Source organism: Schizosaccharomyces osmophilus, chromosome 1 (assembly GCF_027921745.1).
Source record: "Schizosaccharomyces osmophilus chromosome 1, complete sequence".
NCBI lineage: Eukaryota > Fungi > Ascomycota > Schizosaccharomycetes > Schizosaccharomycetales > Schizosaccharomycetaceae > Schizosaccharomyces > Schizosaccharomyces osmophilus.
In genome coordinates, this window is record NC_079238.1 from 4,533,255 (window position 1) to 4,549,220 (window position 15,966).

The 15,966-nt window shown below is 37.6% G+C and overlaps 8 protein-coding genes and 1 non-coding gene across 9 annotated transcripts; 7 read left to right on the forward strand and 2 right to left on the reverse strand.

Annotated features, from left to right (window-relative positions):
• Positions 1-134: 134 nt before the first annotated feature.
• pre9 (20S proteasome complex subunit alpha 3 Pre9) lies at positions 135-893 on the reverse strand (the record flags this gene model as incomplete). The annotated part of the gene is made up of 1 exon (XM_056180850.1): positions 135-893. One exon carries the CDS (start codon positions 891-893, stop codon positions 135-137), a length of 759 nt encoding a protein of 252 aa, XP_056036168.1.
• Positions 894-1,355: 462 nt separating this feature from the next.
• On the forward strand, positions 1,356-2,714 carry dre4 (splicing associated factor Dre4; the record flags this gene model as incomplete). The annotated part of the gene is made up of 3 exons (XM_056180851.1): positions 1,356-1,395; positions 1,440-1,659; positions 1,715-2,714. 3 exons carry the CDS (start codon positions 1,356-1,358, stop codon positions 2,712-2,714), a joined length of 1,260 nt encoding a protein of 419 aa, XP_056036159.1.
• Positions 2,715-2,850: 136 nt separating this feature from the next.
• On the forward strand, positions 2,851-4,661 carry tht1 (nuclear membrane protein involved in karyogamy Tht1; the record flags this gene model as incomplete). Its single annotated transcript, XM_056180852.1, has 3 exons — positions 2,851-3,295; positions 3,335-3,939; positions 3,990-4,661. 3 exons carry the CDS (start codon positions 2,851-2,853, stop codon positions 4,659-4,661), a joined length of 1,722 nt encoding a protein of 573 aa, XP_056036160.1.
• Positions 4,662-4,896: 235 nt separating this feature from the next.
• Positions 4,897-5,652, forward strand: SOMG_02060 (class I glutamine amidotransferase family protein, conserved protein; the record flags this gene model as incomplete). Its single annotated transcript, XM_056180853.1, has 1 exon — positions 4,897-5,652. One exon carries the CDS (start codon positions 4,897-4,899, stop codon positions 5,650-5,652), a length of 756 nt encoding a protein of 251 aa, XP_056035952.1.
• Positions 5,653-6,003: 351 nt separating this feature from the next.
• Positions 6,004-6,082, forward strand: snR40. Its single transcript, XR_008803682.1, has one exon. It is a non-coding gene; the product is annotated as a small nucleolar RNA snR40 (predicted) (small nucleolar RNA).
• Positions 6,083-6,948: 866 nt separating this feature from the next.
• On the reverse strand, positions 6,949-8,666 carry SOMG_02061 (N-acetylglucosamine-phosphate mutase; the record flags this gene model as incomplete). The annotated part of the gene is made up of 5 exons (XM_056180854.1): positions 6,949-7,021; positions 7,076-7,194; positions 7,236-8,461; positions 8,505-8,590; positions 8,629-8,666. The coding sequence occupies 5 exons, from the start codon at positions 8,664-8,666 to the stop codon at positions 6,949-6,951; spliced, it is 1,542 nt and encodes a 513-aa protein (XP_056035951.1).
• A 408-nt stretch (positions 8,667-9,074) lies between these two features.
• Positions 9,075-11,250, forward strand: mre11 (Mre11 nuclease; the record flags this gene model as incomplete). The annotated part of the gene is made up of 5 exons (XM_056180855.1): positions 9,075-9,242; positions 9,308-9,813; positions 9,865-10,439; positions 10,486-10,669; positions 10,719-11,250. 5 exons carry the CDS (start codon positions 9,075-9,077, stop codon positions 11,248-11,250), a joined length of 1,965 nt encoding a protein of 654 aa, XP_056035954.1.
• A 93-nt stretch (positions 11,251-11,343) lies between these two features.
• Positions 11,344-11,844, forward strand: SOMG_02063 (uncharacterized protein; the record flags this gene model as incomplete). The annotated part of the gene is made up of 3 exons (XM_056180856.1): positions 11,344-11,473; positions 11,542-11,578; positions 11,829-11,844. 3 exons carry the CDS (start codon positions 11,344-11,346, stop codon positions 11,842-11,844), a joined length of 183 nt encoding a protein of 60 aa, XP_056035953.1.
• Positions 11,845-14,033: 2,189 nt separating this feature from the next.
• Positions 14,034-15,770, forward strand: fep1 (DNA-binding transcription factor, iron-sensing Fep1; the record flags this gene model as incomplete). Its single annotated transcript, XM_056180857.1, has 1 exon — positions 14,034-15,770. One exon carries the CDS (start codon positions 14,034-14,036, stop codon positions 15,768-15,770), a length of 1,737 nt encoding a protein of 578 aa, XP_056035948.1.
• Between the last annotated feature and the right edge of the window lie 196 nt (positions 15,771-15,966).

A 15,966-nucleotide genomic window follows, 5' to 3' on the forward strand; every position in this document is an offset into this window, starting at 1 on the left:
GTTATTAATAACCTTCATGAAAAGAGAATTTAGCTAAAGGCGTAAACGAGAAAGGACATCAGGCATGGCATGCACTTGTCTCTAAACTAAATCATAAGCGAATACAAAATATAGGGCTTAAAACAAGAAACAACTTAAGCACGTTCAGATTGAGGTTGAGCATCACTTTGACACTTTGTAAGGACTTCGTTAATTTCCTTGGGTCTAAGGATCTTGCAGACCATTCGCCCTTTTTCTTCATCTTTAGAAATGGTTGCAAATTCAATTTTTTCATCTGTAAGCGAGTTGTTGTCAAGAGTTTTTCCTAAGAACTTCACAGCCATTGCACAGGCCTCTTCTAAATTGATATCTTCTTTATATTCCTGACGCATTAAACTTTGGATGCTTGTGCTGTTACCTCCAATACTATTTGCTTGCCAGTTTCCGTAATTTCCAGACGGATTGGATTGGAATAATTGATAACCATGAATATGATCCCATCCTGCATACAAAAAGGAGACACCAAAAGGACGCAAACCACCGTACTGAGTGTATCCCTGTTTTAAGTCACAAACACGTCGCACTAGTTGCTCACATGGCATTTCTTCGTTAAATGTTTGTAAATACTGCTGACCAACTCTTCTAGCATAATTAATTAAAATATTGGCATCTGCAGTAAGACCAGCTACAGCACAAACCATGTTGTCTCCAATATGATAAAGCTTCTCAGCCGATTCTTCTTGTTCAAGCAATTTACTGGTAACCTTCTTCTCGGCTGCTAAAACAATACCATCCTTAGCAACAATTCCTAAAGCAACACCAGCGTGATTGATGGCTTCCAAGGCATATTCTACTTGATACAGACGTCCTTCAGGAGAAAAAATGGTAGTACGAGAATCGTAACTTCTAGACATGATGGTTTTGGCTAACGTGAAGTTTCTAAAGATTCTTCATTTCATCCACATTAGGAATTTACAAGCGTACTGTAAACCTCAGTAAGTAGTATACCGCATGCAACCATATCGGTGAAACTAGATAAGGCGAACGTTTTATAACGTTAGTAAACAAAATTGCAAATGGATTCAATTTTTATGTGAAGAGCTTCAGGAAAGCTTACCATAGGTCCGGATATTCCTAATACTTCATGGATAATTAATTCTAAGAAGACAAACTTCAATTAAAGAGCTCTAGAAAAGAATGAAGTCAGGACGTACTTGCATTGTTAAGTTTCCTGCGAAAGGGAACAAAAGAAGAATTTTATATATTAAATTAATTAAATGATTGACTTAAAACTGTTTAATAGATGATATGAAGTAACATCACAGTGTATTCTACCTAACCTTTGCCTACAACTGAATGAACATTTAAACAATATAATGGAGGGATCATTGCCCCCTGGATGGACTGAACATAAAGGTATATATTCAAAATTTTATATTATCCTTGCTAACAGAGAGTAGCACCCAATGGAATTCCTTATTATTGGAATGCTGAACTAGCAAAAAGTACTTACAAACGTCCTATCTGGCCTGATGAGCAAAAAAAAGCCTCTGATTCCATTTATTTAAAACAAGAAGAGATAAAGGGTGTTGAAGAGACATCAGGATCTGAAGATACTGAAGAAAAACGCAAGTTTGACCGTGAACTTCGAAAGCAATCTTTTGATAGGCCAAAGTACAAGTAAGTGAACCAGCAGAACTACATTGATGTGAAGAATATCATTAACAGTGCTAAGAAAATCTATACCTGGATCAAGTGTTTGGGTCATTATTACAACGAAGAGAAATCGATATTTTTTTCATAATACTGAGACTCATGAATCAACTTGGCTGCCTCCGCAAGAACTCTTGGATATCGTTCTAACTTTACGGCTTCCAAAACGGAAATTGAAAAGTAAATTTCAATCAAATGCCGCTGAAGTGTCTACAGGTTCCGGAAATTATAACAATGTTGTTACAAAAGGTGGACTGGACGAGCATCCTGAACGCCAACACGAGACAACGAGTCTCTCTGAGGATGAGGGCGAAGAAGAAGAATCCGTTGAAGAAGTCGTTGAAACCGAGAATGAAGAAGGCGAGGAGAATTTGAGCGAAAACGGCGAAAATGAAAATATAGAGTTTGGTGAAGAAGATTTCCTGTTTCAACTTCAAGAAATGGAAGGAAATGTTCAAGGGGATGATGTTTTGCAAGAAAAAGAAGGACCTGTGATTGACCATGAAACTGCCGTTCAAATTTTCAAACAGCTTTTGAAGGACAAAAGTGTAGATGTTTACCAAACTTGGGAATTTACATATCCGAAACTAATAGATGATGAACGATTTCGAATTTTGGATACTGGGCAAGATCGTCGTCAAGTTTTTGAAGAGTATTGCAAATCTGCTATTGCATCAAAGCCAGACCGCTCGTCGAAAACATCCTCCTTATTAGGTTTCTGGAATCTTTTACAGAGCTTACCGAGTACCATCTTATGGCCCGAGTTCAAAAGGAAGTATAGAAAGTCACCTGTACTAAGTATTCCTCGTTACTCGGATAGAGATTTAGAAAAGCTCTTTCGCGAATTTCAGATTTTAAGAAATCGTCCTGTGGAAGACAGAATATATAATTTTCAAAGTCTTTGCAGATCAAAAAAAATCGACCCAAGAAGGCCCGATAGTTATAACGACAAAATTCTGAACGATGTACGATACGCAGTAGTTAATCCTGAAGAATTACGTTCTTGGTTAGTCAATAATTAGTTTTTTATTAATTTTCTCTTCTTGTCTTTGAATTGAAAAAAAAAAGTTTCTCGTCTTATAGCTTATCATTGTTTCCTGCACCGGCGCGTCGCGTTGTCATATTTGCCTTTCACCAATATCCTCTTACCTTTTTTCAATGCGGATTTGGATCAAGCTGACTATAGTTTACTTTTTTTCTTTGCTTCAGAAGACATTGGCTGATTATGACTCAAAATCCATTCTAAAATTCCCTGATGTTGCATTTTCGAAAAGCCTCACAGAATTCGATTCTTTGGCTAGCGTGTACCATACTTTATCTAGAAAACCAACTTGTTATCAATCTACTGCATTTTCTCTAATGTCGGCATGCGAGGTTTTAAATACAGAACTTTCACTGGACGAACGTATTGACTACGCGATTCGATTAACAATCTGCGATCTTGAACATGCACAAATTCCAGTTCCCTATGAATGTAAAAGAGAATCACAATCTTCATGTTTAAAGCAGCTTGAATCTGTATCCTCTTGGTGGATTTCCTTCGCTAGTCATTACCATGATATATCTCATTTATGTAAACTAGCACGGTTGGAATTTGATAAAGGTATAAGAAACTTTTTTCTTTTTGAAGCTAACAAATCAGGAATTTCTATTGAAGTCAATAGAAATATAACGTTAATCCAGAAAGATTTGTTAGAACTGCTGACATCTGAGCTCCAATATTTTCAAGACATGTCTAGCGATTTCAAGTATGAAACGATACTTGAAAATCAGAAAATGATTTCTTTATTTCAAGAAAGGACACAGCAAATGAATTTTTTGCTGGAGAATGAAAAAGCAAGTTTAATAAACTGGAAAAGCGATCAAAACGAAGTTATTATAAATCAAAAAGATTCGTTAGCACAGTCTACTGAGTTAACCCAAAGGCTCGATTCTATGAAATTTGTAGTCCATGACCTTTTGACACAAGCTTATGAAGATCGTGAAACTTTACATGACCACTTTCAAGAAAAAGCGCTAACACAAAATGAGGATTTTCTTAAACTATTAAAAGAAAAAGCTTCGGAATTTCAAACTGACTACCATGTAACGTTGTCCTCAATTATGAGGGATACTGAAAACACGCTTCAGTTATCAATGGAAAATGAGGTTGCTCAATTTTTGAATCGGTTTTCTACTTTAACGAACAAAATCATGCATTTGGACAAAGGTTTGGATACCTTGCACGGCTCGTTTATGAAACATTCTGTAAGGAAGATGAGACTTACTTCTGGTAACATTTTGCTAATTTTCTTTAGTTGGCTCAACAAGAACAAATGTCTCAATGGAAAACAGAATTCTTCGACCTAAATAACAGTCAGTTGGAAATTTTTAGCAAGTTTGGTTCGTTAATCAAAGTTCTGAAACCGTTTGCAGACTTTTCGCTAGCTGGTTTTACAAACTTAGCAAGCGGTATAATTATGTTGGGTGTACTTTTGATCTACAAATTCTTGAAACTTACGCTTTCGGTCCTTAAACCACAGTCTCTCTCTCCAATATATGTTATGATAATTACGGGTGCAATCATAGCCTGCTACAAATACTTGTATGCTTTAAACTTGATTCAAACAATTAAATTTGGGTTTTCTCTGAGCTTAAATTTCAAAAACTATGGAGTTACTGCTTTGTTTTCTATATGCTTTATATACGTTATTTACCTACTAATATCTCGTCTATTTAAAAGGTTTAAAAAACCGGAACCTGCTTCAAACCTTTTGTTACTTGCTCCACCGGAGAGTGGTCCTTTCCAAAAGCCCACTAGAAGGACAGGTCATCAAAATTGGGCTCATGAAGGATTTCCAAATAGGTATGATAACAATCTTGTTGGCATATCCGAACCTCAATGGTTTTTTAACGATCAAAGGAAAGTTGCAAATATGAACCAGAATCAGAGCGACGATACGTTTCAACAAAAAGCTTGGTGGGAATAATCCAAGGGATTCAAATTCAAATCAAAATCAGTACAACATTACGCTCATATTACATGTTTCGTTATTAAACACTCAAATTGAGCGATTGGGTTACCGAGTGCCACTTGTTTATTGGATATCTCAAATTCTTGAAATTTATAACTCTATGTACAACATTTACAATCAACCAAATTTTTTATATCTTTACAGGACTAGTTTATAAGTTTAATTGTTTTGGAAGCTGTGATAATTAATGATGAAATATAAAATAGCAATTTTCAATGCTGATTTACCAATGGCTTCCGTGACGCAGAAATATGGCGATTATGCGCACATGTTTGAGAACATGTTTACCAGAGCTGCAGCTACTTACAATTCCTCCTTAGAGTTTATTTTCAATACCTATTATGTTTACAAGGAAGACGTCTATCCTAGCGAAGAGCAGCTTGGTGATCTTGATGCTATAGTTATCACTGGCTCAAAATTTTACGCCGGTGATGATGTTCCTTGGATAAACAAGCTTACCGAAGTTGTGAAAAAAATCATCAACAACTATAACAAAATTAAAGTGTTAGGGGTTTGTTTTGGCCATCAGATTATAGGAAGAGCGTTTGGCTCGTCTATCATCGCCAATCCAAACGGATGGGAAATTGCACCTTACGAACTCCAGCTAACGGAAACTGGTAAAAGAGTTTTTGCTAAGGATTCTGTAACTATCCATCAGATGCACCAAGACATTGTCAGAGAAATTCCCAATGGTTTTGAGTTATTAGCCAGTACCAAAACTTGTTCAAATCAAGCCTTTTTAAAAGGACAGCAAGTTCTTTCTTTTCAAGGGCATCCCGAATTCAGCAAAGATGTTGTTCAAGCAATGGCGAGCACTCGATTTGACAACGGCCTATTTACCAAAGAACAGTTTAGTGATGCAGAAAACCGTTTACAAAAGGATACAGATACCTCGCTCTTTGAACAAATAATCATAAAATTTGTGATGGGAAATTTGATTACCTAGAAAATTCCATGATGACAGAAGCTTTATTGCTCTATGAAATGAGTGCAAAAGTTGGTTTATCCTTTCATAGCTGTGACGCTCTTATTGTTCATAATAATAGACTAAGATAAGAAACAAAGTTGGATTATAAAAACGAAACATAAATTTGAATTCAATGTAAACAGACTTAATTAACTTGGAAATTAATCCAAAATGTAAACAAAATCTTGTTTACTTTCATTTGTTTACGAAATAAACAGTCACGTTTTAATTCTTAAAGCGTCAAATTGCTCGAACGTTTACCACCAGTACTACAATACGAAATTAAATAGGTAAGATAAAACCGTCAAGGCTTTATTGAAAAATCATATAAATGATGATATTTTCGTCTAATACATGCACCACGCTTAGACTTTGTTCTGTGCTGAAAAACAGACCCTTTAATACTGAATCATTATGAACTTTCATAAGCCTAATGCTTGTTTTTGCACACCTGCTAACATTTTCTAGGAACGAGCTTAGTTTAATACATATACTACTATCATAGGGGTTAGTGGTTATGATCAATGATATTGTTAGTTTTCAACAAAATACAGTCGGGTACACCAGAAGTGAAGTTGACACGGTAAAAATTTCACACGTTATGAGAATGTAAATCAAATGGGGATGATAATAAGTACAATTACAAAACGGTCTAATGAAATTGGACTATGCTGTACTTCGAGTATAGACGCTAGTAATGTCCAGGGATCTGATTATCTAAATGAAACGACCAAATGTTAATCTTATTTTGACTGTAGACGGACGGAGATAGATTACTTTAGCTGTCTTAGAAAAGATATATAAACTATGAACCAACAGTCGAATTCTTCAGAATGGAAGATTCGACTGGTTTGGCTAAATAAAGATCGTCTTCCCACTTTCAATTTAGTTTACCAGATCCCTGGACATTACTAGCGTCTATACTCGAAGTACAACATAGTCCAATTCACGAAAACAATCCTACTTTTGTAGTTATTATTTCCACTGGATATTTATTCTCATAACCCGTGAGAATTACTAACGTGACAGGTATATACACATCTTTAAAGAGGTAACATTTTTCCTTTTCTAATAAGATTATAAGAGCTCTCTTATGATATTATATTACAATATCTCGGCCTTGACAGTGACAAGTGTATTAAGAAGGATTAAAATAAAAAGGTGTAATAATAGCTAGTAAAAGTTTTATTGCCCCATGCTAAACAGGGCAAAGTTTTATAGGATGGGAAATAATAAAAGGAAAGAAAATGAAGAGATCGTTTATCTTTTGTGTCTTTATTGAAGCAAACCGCAAACTTTAGCACTTAGCTCCTCTGCGGCTTTTTTGGTTTTCGCTTCTGCGTATACACTGTATGTAAATTAGCAATTTAATTCATGGAGATGACTAAATGTTTTCACTCACCGTACGGCGTCTTCTGTACCTGATGCGCGGACAAAAGATCTGCCGTTTTCATATTGAGAAACAAGATCATCAATCTTTTCTTGTAAACCAACGGGCTTGACTAAACGGCGCTCCGCGTCCTATAATAAAGGTTAATTTGGGAAATCCAAAAAGTACTTACGGTAGTAACAAAAACGGAGCGATCTGCAACTTTCACTTTTACCAACTTATTCGGCAGATCATCGTACATACTTAACCAGCCTTTGGCATCACATAATAGACTCCCTAAAACACTGAGAACAGCCAACAGGTCGCTAAGTGCGTCTCCAATTGCTTGGTTGATTAATTGAGAAAGTTGTAATAGCGCGACGATTGCACTTGTTTCAGTATCTGATTTCTCAGTGGGAGGGTTCCATAGCTTATGCAAACAACCTTGACTAAACAGTACAGTGCCGTGCCCGTTGGCTTCAAAATAGACTCCAATGTCGAAATTTTTGGCTTCATGATGGAGATGCTTGACACCAGTTTTCGTACAAATAGTCAGAACCCCTAAATTCTTAAGGTAAGCAGTGGAGGAACCATTCGCATATGCGGTTTGGATTACTCCAATGCTAAGGGGAAGTCTGGATTTTTGTACGAGAATCTTTAGGAAAGAAACCAGAAGAATGCTTATTCTGTCTCCATCTAGCAAATGGAATTTTTTTTCTTTTTCGGTAAAGTAGAAGATGATGCGATCAGCATCGCCATCAACAGAAGCGTATAATTGATTAGGAACCATTTTATCCACCAAATTCACAGGTGGTGATTGAGTTGTTTTCACATGGTCTGCACCGCAACCATTGTTTAGATACTTGGATGTGCAGGGATCATTGTTAATGAGACGAATGTTGATATAATCCTTTAATCGCTTCGACAACTCTTTGAGCGGTAAAGAACCGACGCCATTCGCACAGTCGACAGTAAGCGTCGGACGGTGAAGAACTGTGAAACTGGAAAATATATTTGCATACGCATTGCACAATGAATCATAGTATAAAACTAGAGGAGGAGGATTGGAAGGAATTGAATAGCTTGAATTCTGATTGATCAATTTTACAATCCAGTGGAGTTGGGGAGTAGTGACAAACCCATAATCTTTATAAGCAGTAGAAAGCTCATCAAGGATGACCTTGGAAAGCTCTGATAGACGTGGAGAAGAAGGCCTAGTATCCATGCCGATCACTACAGTTGGTTGAAACGTAGAAGGAACAAGATATTCTTTGATTAAAAGTTCCAACTCACTCTTAGAGGTTACATTGGCTAATTTTGTACACTTTTCTTCCCAATCCATGGATAGCATTCCTCCGTCAGCGTCTATAACTTTGACACCATTATCGCTAACAGGATTGTGAGAGGCCGTAATGATAACTAAATCTTGTTAGTTTGGTAATCTTTTTAAAAAAACATGTACCCCCCACTGTCTTTCCTCTTAATTCCAAGCTACGAAGTGCTGCTGCAGCTGTAGACCCAATAATTGCAGCATCAAGCAAGGAAGCTCTAGTATACGGTTAGATTTGTTTCAGTGATAAACATACTCAGTGCGGAATCCTGCAGTTCCATAAGAGAATTTCATTTTCCCTTGTTTCCCAATAGTCGCTACGATGTTGGTATACTAAAGATTACAAACTACTAACAGGAGGTCCAAAAATAATGCCTTGCTTGGAACCCGATAAAAACGTAGTTCTTTCCCGCCGTATTATTTACTATCTGACAATAAAAATATAATCAGTTTATATATTATCAGCAGTTTTCTTTAACATCGACTGACTATACCACGAGAATTATGATTTTTTTTGTCTATTAGCTTTTGTTTATTAAGAATAAAAGTCGTAAACAAACCAGTTTGTTCGTTATAGTGTTTAGCAATGACGCTTCATTGCATTATACGTTGTCCATAGCAAGTCGCGAATTCTACGCGTCAATAAATTCGTTTTGATTCATACAGCTAAACGGATGGAACTCTGTGCCCATTTCGATTGCAATGACAAATGAGAGACAAAATGCACCTCTTCAAGAATCAGAAAATGATACAATCCGTATATTAATCGCCTCAGATAATCATGTAGGGTTTGCTGAGAAGGATCCAGTACGCGGAAATGATTCATTCGTATCGTTTGATGAGATCCTTAGAATTGCTCGCGAAAAGGAGGTAAGTTTCTTAAATCAGTTAATATTTGATTATTTATTGGTACAGTTTGTATCTAACAATTGCAGGTTGATATGGTGCTTCTGGGAGGAGACATATTTCACGACAACAAGCCTTCAAGAAAAGCTTTTTACCAGGCCTTGCGCTCTTTGCGGCTAAATTGTCTAGGAGATAAACCATGTGAGCTTGAACTGTTGAGCGATACTTCTGTGACAGCTGGTGATACAGCCATATGCAGTGTAAACTATGAAGATCCCAATATAAATGTTGCCATACCTGTATTTTCAATTCATGGAAATCACGATGATCCTTCTGGAGATGGGAGATATAGTGCGCTGGACATATTACAAGTCACTGGACTCGTCAACTATTTTGGACGTGTTCCTGAAAACGACAATATATCGATTAGCCCAATCCTTTTACAAAAGGGATCTACAAAGCTTGCCTTATATGGACTTTCTAATGTTCGAGATCAACGCTTGTATCATTCATTCCGTGAGAATAAAGTAAAATTTCTACGACCTGATTTGTATCAAGACGAATGGTTCAACTTGCTAGTGGTTCACCAAAATCAGTAAGGCTTACTTTTTGCCAATTATGTTTTTTTTTATTAACAAGAATAAAGTGCTGCACATACCGAAACAAGTTATTTGCCTGAAAGTTTTATTCAAGACTTTTACGATTTCGTCTTATGGGGACACGAGCACGAATGTATCATTGACGGAACATACAATCCAACGCAAAAATTCACCGTTGTTCAACCGGGATCTTCGGTAGCGACATCTCTGAGTCCCGGTGAAACTGTACCAAAACATTGCGGCATTTTGCATCTTACCGGAAGAGATTTTTTTATGGAAAAAATTCGTCTTCGGACGGTTCGTCCTTTTGTCATGAAAGATATTGTGTTGTCTGAAATTCAAAGCATTCCTCCTATGGTTGACAATAAGCGAGAAGTACTCACATATCTGATCAGTCAAGTGGAGGAAGCTATAGAAGAAGCAAAGCAACAGTGGGTGGAGGCTCAAGGAGGTGATCCTAATGTTCAAAATGAGAAGCCTCCTTTACCTTTGATTCGATTAAGGGTTGATTATACTGGTGGCTATCAAACTGAAAACCCTCAAAGATTCTCCAATCGGTTTGTTGGAAGAGTTGCCAATGCCACGGATGTGGTTTTATTTCACCTTAAAAGAAAATATACAAGTATGACTTGTACAAAGGTTGTAGCCATAAACTAACATGTTTGTAGGAACCAAGAAGAACAACGAAGTCGTGGACAATGTTGGTGAAGATGTTAAAATAAATGCACTGAGAGTTGAGTCATTAGTGAGTGAATATTTGAAAAAAAACCAGCTAGAGTGTTTACCTGGAAACATACTTGGTGAAGCTGTGATCAATTTTGTGGAGAAGGACGACAAGGATGCTATTAAAGAGTAAGTGTATGAGGATTTTTGTTCAAAGGTACTAACTACAATGTACTAGCTGCGTGGAAGATCACTTGAGTAAGCAGATCAATTTGTTAGTGAAAAAGCGTGTTACAGAAGAGAATTTAGAAGAGGAGATTAAGACCTTGGTGAAAAACATACCTCAGCTCTCGACCACAAAGCGAAAAGAGTATGACTCAATGACTACGCCTGCTTCCACTAGTTTTCGGGTTAATTCCCCGGACTCGGATCTGGATGAAGACAGGCCGCTTCACACCCCGGCCCGCGTAGATGAAAATGAAGGGAAGGACGATTTTCAACCACTCACTCAGGCCGAGCCATCGAGTCAACCACCAAAAACAACTAAACCACGCATTCTTCCCGGCAGTATGTACCAAAAGTCAGCAAGCGCGAAGAGGCTATCATCGAAAAGCAGCACACCAAAGAGAGCCACAGGACGTACACAGGGAAAACGCGCTGAAAAGCCTGCTGAGAAAAGCACACAATTGATGTTCCAAGATTCGTCTAGCTCTTCACAGAAACCAGCTAGTCAATACTTGGATGACGATGATGAAATTCTGGATGATTGAAATAAGTAGACCGTTTCATTACACGTGGAAAGACAACTTTACTGATACGAGATGAAGCAATGAACGACGCATATGGACTATACGGATCTATAAATGACTTGTTATGACCAATTATACCAAACCTATATTACATCTTTATTTGTGTCTATTCTCTACCTAATGTTGGGGAAAACGCGATCGAATGAGTCGGTTGTCCAAAGTGTTCAGCAAGAACGAGTTGACAGTGTGACTGCTTTACTCAATAGGATCAAAAGGACGACGGATTTCATTCTTACAAGTTCATAATTTCAGTAGATGAGGAAATTCATTTGCTAAAAGTTGTATATAGGTAAGTGAAATTTGTGTGAGACGGAAAGGAGCCATGTCATCAAGGATGAGACTTAGGTATATGAAACTCTGCTACGCAACAGCAAGTGTTTATGAAATCAAATTCATAAATCCAATTGTTCCTACTGAGTTGATTTGGTTTCTAAAAATTATTTTGATCTTATGATGTGAAAACATGTACTAACTTGTTGGCTTTAGGATATAAAAGGTAAAGAAGCTTGCGTATGAAAATTCAATTCATTTTATTAAAGGATTTCCAATGGTTGATTTAGATATGCTATTTGTTATAATCAAAATCGCTTAAACGTGTCAAACATAAAAGATTCTAAACAAGAACTTTCAAAAAAAAGGTATTGAAAGACAGCCAGAAAGCTTCAAAGCCAGGTTGTGTAAAGAAGGGGCATTAGGTCAACGTTGACGACTTTGTATGATACATTGAAATGAAAAAACCATGGTAATATGAATGATTGGATGAAAAGGAAACGCTATGAAACATTCCCAAATGAAAAGCCTGAAAAGACCTCAAATGAAAACCGTTAAACCACAAGAGATGAAAGAAGGATCCACCATGGACAGTGATGCCTCCTTCAAATGAGTCAGTCATCCTACCTTGTCGAATTGCTGGTTCTGCATTTTGGACTAGGATACCATCTTGCTGACCTTTTTTTCTCACTCTGACCGCGGGCTGACTCTACTTAGTTTATTTGGCATTGTTTAGCGAATTCGTGCTTTCCCCAATTACGACCGTATCTGATAAAACCTCCTACGCAAACCATGAAACTCTTCGTCATGCCTTATCCATATTGATAATCAATCGCTTTGTAGGCACATCGTTTCAATCCGTGATCGTGCAAATGGCACCATATTGCCCACGACGGTAACTACGAGGCTTGATGATTGTTAAGTTTACCAAAGAAGGCTAGCCTATGAAGTTTGACACATAATCATTGACCACATCGAGCGATCAAACACCAACATTGCAAAGTAAAGCCTTGTATCTTTCCGTTGTGTATTTCTCTTTTTTCCCTCAGACATTTTATCAGCTTCAGTTGTACAGTACATACCCCTTCTGATCCTTTCCCTCCATATCAAAGTTCATTTTGACGGAAACAAAGTTAACTTATCCCATCTTCCCTCTTGTACTTCTCAACACTGTTTACCGGTTGCAACTACCGTTGTTTGTTTTCCTTCTACGAAAATCTGAATCTGAAATTTGACTCAGGTCGTCATCCTCTTTGAACTCATTTCCTTCGCGTCAATGCATCGTACTCTCTCATTCTCATTCTCATTCTCATTCTTGTCTCTTTCGAATACCTTGCCCTTTTTTTGTTCCCTTCCTTTTTTGAAGCGAAGCGAGCACTCCCTGCCTTAGATTACCCTTGTTACCCAGACGTTACCTCGAATTATCAACCAGCTGATTGGACCGCACTATGCGGTATTCCTTGGCTATTTTAATCAGTTTCATCCTCTCTCTATCTAAGCTTTACCATTTGCAAACAGCAACATTGAGAACTCTTCTTTAACCAAGTTTCTTTAAGAAAATTCATAGAAGAATCTTTAGAATTCTGGAAACATTCGTTTCCTGCTAAACTCGGGATTTTGTAGTGCGAATTTTCCTTGGCGAATTTATCTAGTTGTCGGAAACAGCAAGATTCCAAGCATAACCGTGAATAATCAAGGTGGTGCGTACATTCCTGTTGACTATTGCTTAGCTACGGCTCGTTCGACTCAGGTAGCTGCTTGAAACGGTGCCTGAAAAGACATTGATATAGAGGCAATTTTTTACCTAGAAAAATTCAGGTTTTGAAAGCAAGCAAAGGTACTTTTTATATTTATTGAATCAGTTCTTTTTGTTTGGTATTTCTTTTTTGAAACTTTGCTGTTTTATTCTCAATATCCGTTTTGTTTTATTTATCTTTGTCTCCACAGTAGAATTGATTGTTTTCTTGTTGATACAATCAAACTGTTTGACGCTTCAATTTTTTTTTTTTTTATTTTGCTTTGAAAAGAACTTTTTCATTTCTTTTACAGCACGTCTTGTCTTCTTGATTAGACCAAATTAACCTTTTTGTGTCGTTTTTGTCTTACAACCATTGCGGTTTTCTTTTTGAGAAAGAATCGTTTGTCGTTTTAGAATATCTTTGATTACTACAATTCTTGAAACGTTTTGTCCTCCCTCCTTGTTTGTTTGGTTTTTTATCGTAATTTTTTCATTTCTCGTTTGACTTTTGGAATTGACTTTTCTTTTTGCAGATAAATTTTTCTAAATTCTGTTTGTGTGTACACCGTCTCTTTCATTGTTCTCTTCTGTTTTTGTGATCCTGCATTGACAACCTTTCTACTGTCAACTTGTATCACTTTTTCCTGATTTTATTAATTTTTAAGTTTCTTTCTATATCATATTTTACATTCTTGTTGAAACATCTTGTTATTTATTAACGTTTGCATAAGTGAAAATGACCGCGAAATCTTCTTTTGGTCAAATGTGCTCGAATTGCCATAGCACCGCGACCTCTTTATGGAGGCGTGGTCCTGATAATTCTTTGCTTTGTAACGCCTGCGGTTTATACCAAAAGCACCGAAATCAGGCCCGTCCTATAAAGGCGGAAGAACTGCAGAAGGATACACCTCCTGTTGCCAAACAGATTTGCACAAATGGAACCTGTTCTGGAGACGGTTATTGCGATGGAACAGGTGGAAGTGCTTCTTGTACTGGTTGTCCTGCCTTAAATAATCGTTTGAAAAGCATTAGTTCGAAATCGAGTAAGCTTGATCGTTCTAGCCTGTCGCCCAAGCCCGACTCCTCCGTCATCAGTAAAGAGTCCGAGACCTCTAACAGTGAAGATGAACAGAAATCTAAGTCCCCAGAATCCGGGATCTCTTTAAAGTCTGAAGGTAATAAACGCCGTGCAAGCGAGCAATTGGAAGGACCGACTCTGGTTGCTGCTAGCGAGTTGGGCGCTACATGCTGTCAGAATTGTGGTACTACCAATACTCCCCTTTGGCGGAGAGACGAGTTAGGTAATCCAATTTGTAATGCATGCGGTCTTTATTACAAGATTCATGGCATACACCGTCCTGTGACCATGAAGAAAGCTATTATCAAGCGAAGGAAACGTATCGTCATGCACAACAACCATAATGTAACTTCACAGTCTTCTAAACAGGCTGCTTCGCAAGCCACCGATGCACATAAACATGCCAAAAGCTCGTCACCAAAAGAAACCTTAATGGTCAAGCCCATGAATGGCGATGAATCCAATAATATCCACAGAGTATCCGATAAACCCATTGATTATGGTTCTCCCGCTAATGCTTTACTCAACCCTGCTGGTTCTTTTCATCATCCCGCTTATCCACCCAATGGGTACAGCGGAATATTGCCTCCCGTAGTTAATTCATCTCCTTTATTGACACTATCAAGACTTGCTGCAGGTGAGCCTGATACGAATAACCAATATCTTTATGCTTACAATAAAGTTCCGGAAGCTGCTCACTCTTTGGGAGTTCCGCCTGAGACTCAAACCGATAGTTCATTGAACTTGGCAAATAACATCGTCAACAGAACAATCGGCGAGATTCCTCAAAATGCACGACCAGTTTATTCTTCCCCACTTCCTCCAATGAACGTTAGTCCTCCTTTTAATAAACTTACGGGCTCACCATTACCCGTCGGTGAAGTGAACGGAAAAGAACCTGTAAAGCAGGAAAATAGTGTTTTGAACAAAAAATGGCATCTTCCTCCAATTCTTCCTGTAGGTGAATCCGTGAATTTACCCAGTCGTGAACAGAAAAAACCAAAAATTACGGAAGGCATTGCTTCTCTGCTAAATCCTGAAGAACCGTCGGGTTATTCAAATTCCGGACACACTAAAGTTGTGGATGAAAAGCTGAAAATAGCTCCTTTGCAAACCAATCAAGCTTCCAGTTCTTTGCTTTTGAATGCACCTCCTTCACCATTACAATTTCCTCCGGAATTACAAGCATCCCCTGTTGACCAACGACAGTATGCTTTAAATGTGCTTTCTGAGCTTCGTTCCAAACATGATAGTATGGTGCAAGAACTGTCTAATATAAACTATACTATGGTAAAGATTGACACGTGGTTACGCTCATCTAATGTGAATGAATTGGTTACGAATGGCACACCAGTCGCGAATCCTTCCGTAAACTCTGGTGTACTGCAGACCTAAAAGCATAACGACCGGAGTAAATATTCGCTTTGGAATCTTCACATGTATAGTAAAACAACGGGTTTGTTTTTGAATGCTTTTTGTCCTTATTTTAAGGTTACAAAAACATTGAACTTTTGGCTATGGTTTTTTAATATTTGTTAATAATTTTAATATTACGAACTTAACGGGTTAATATAGTTGTTCGCATTAGTAA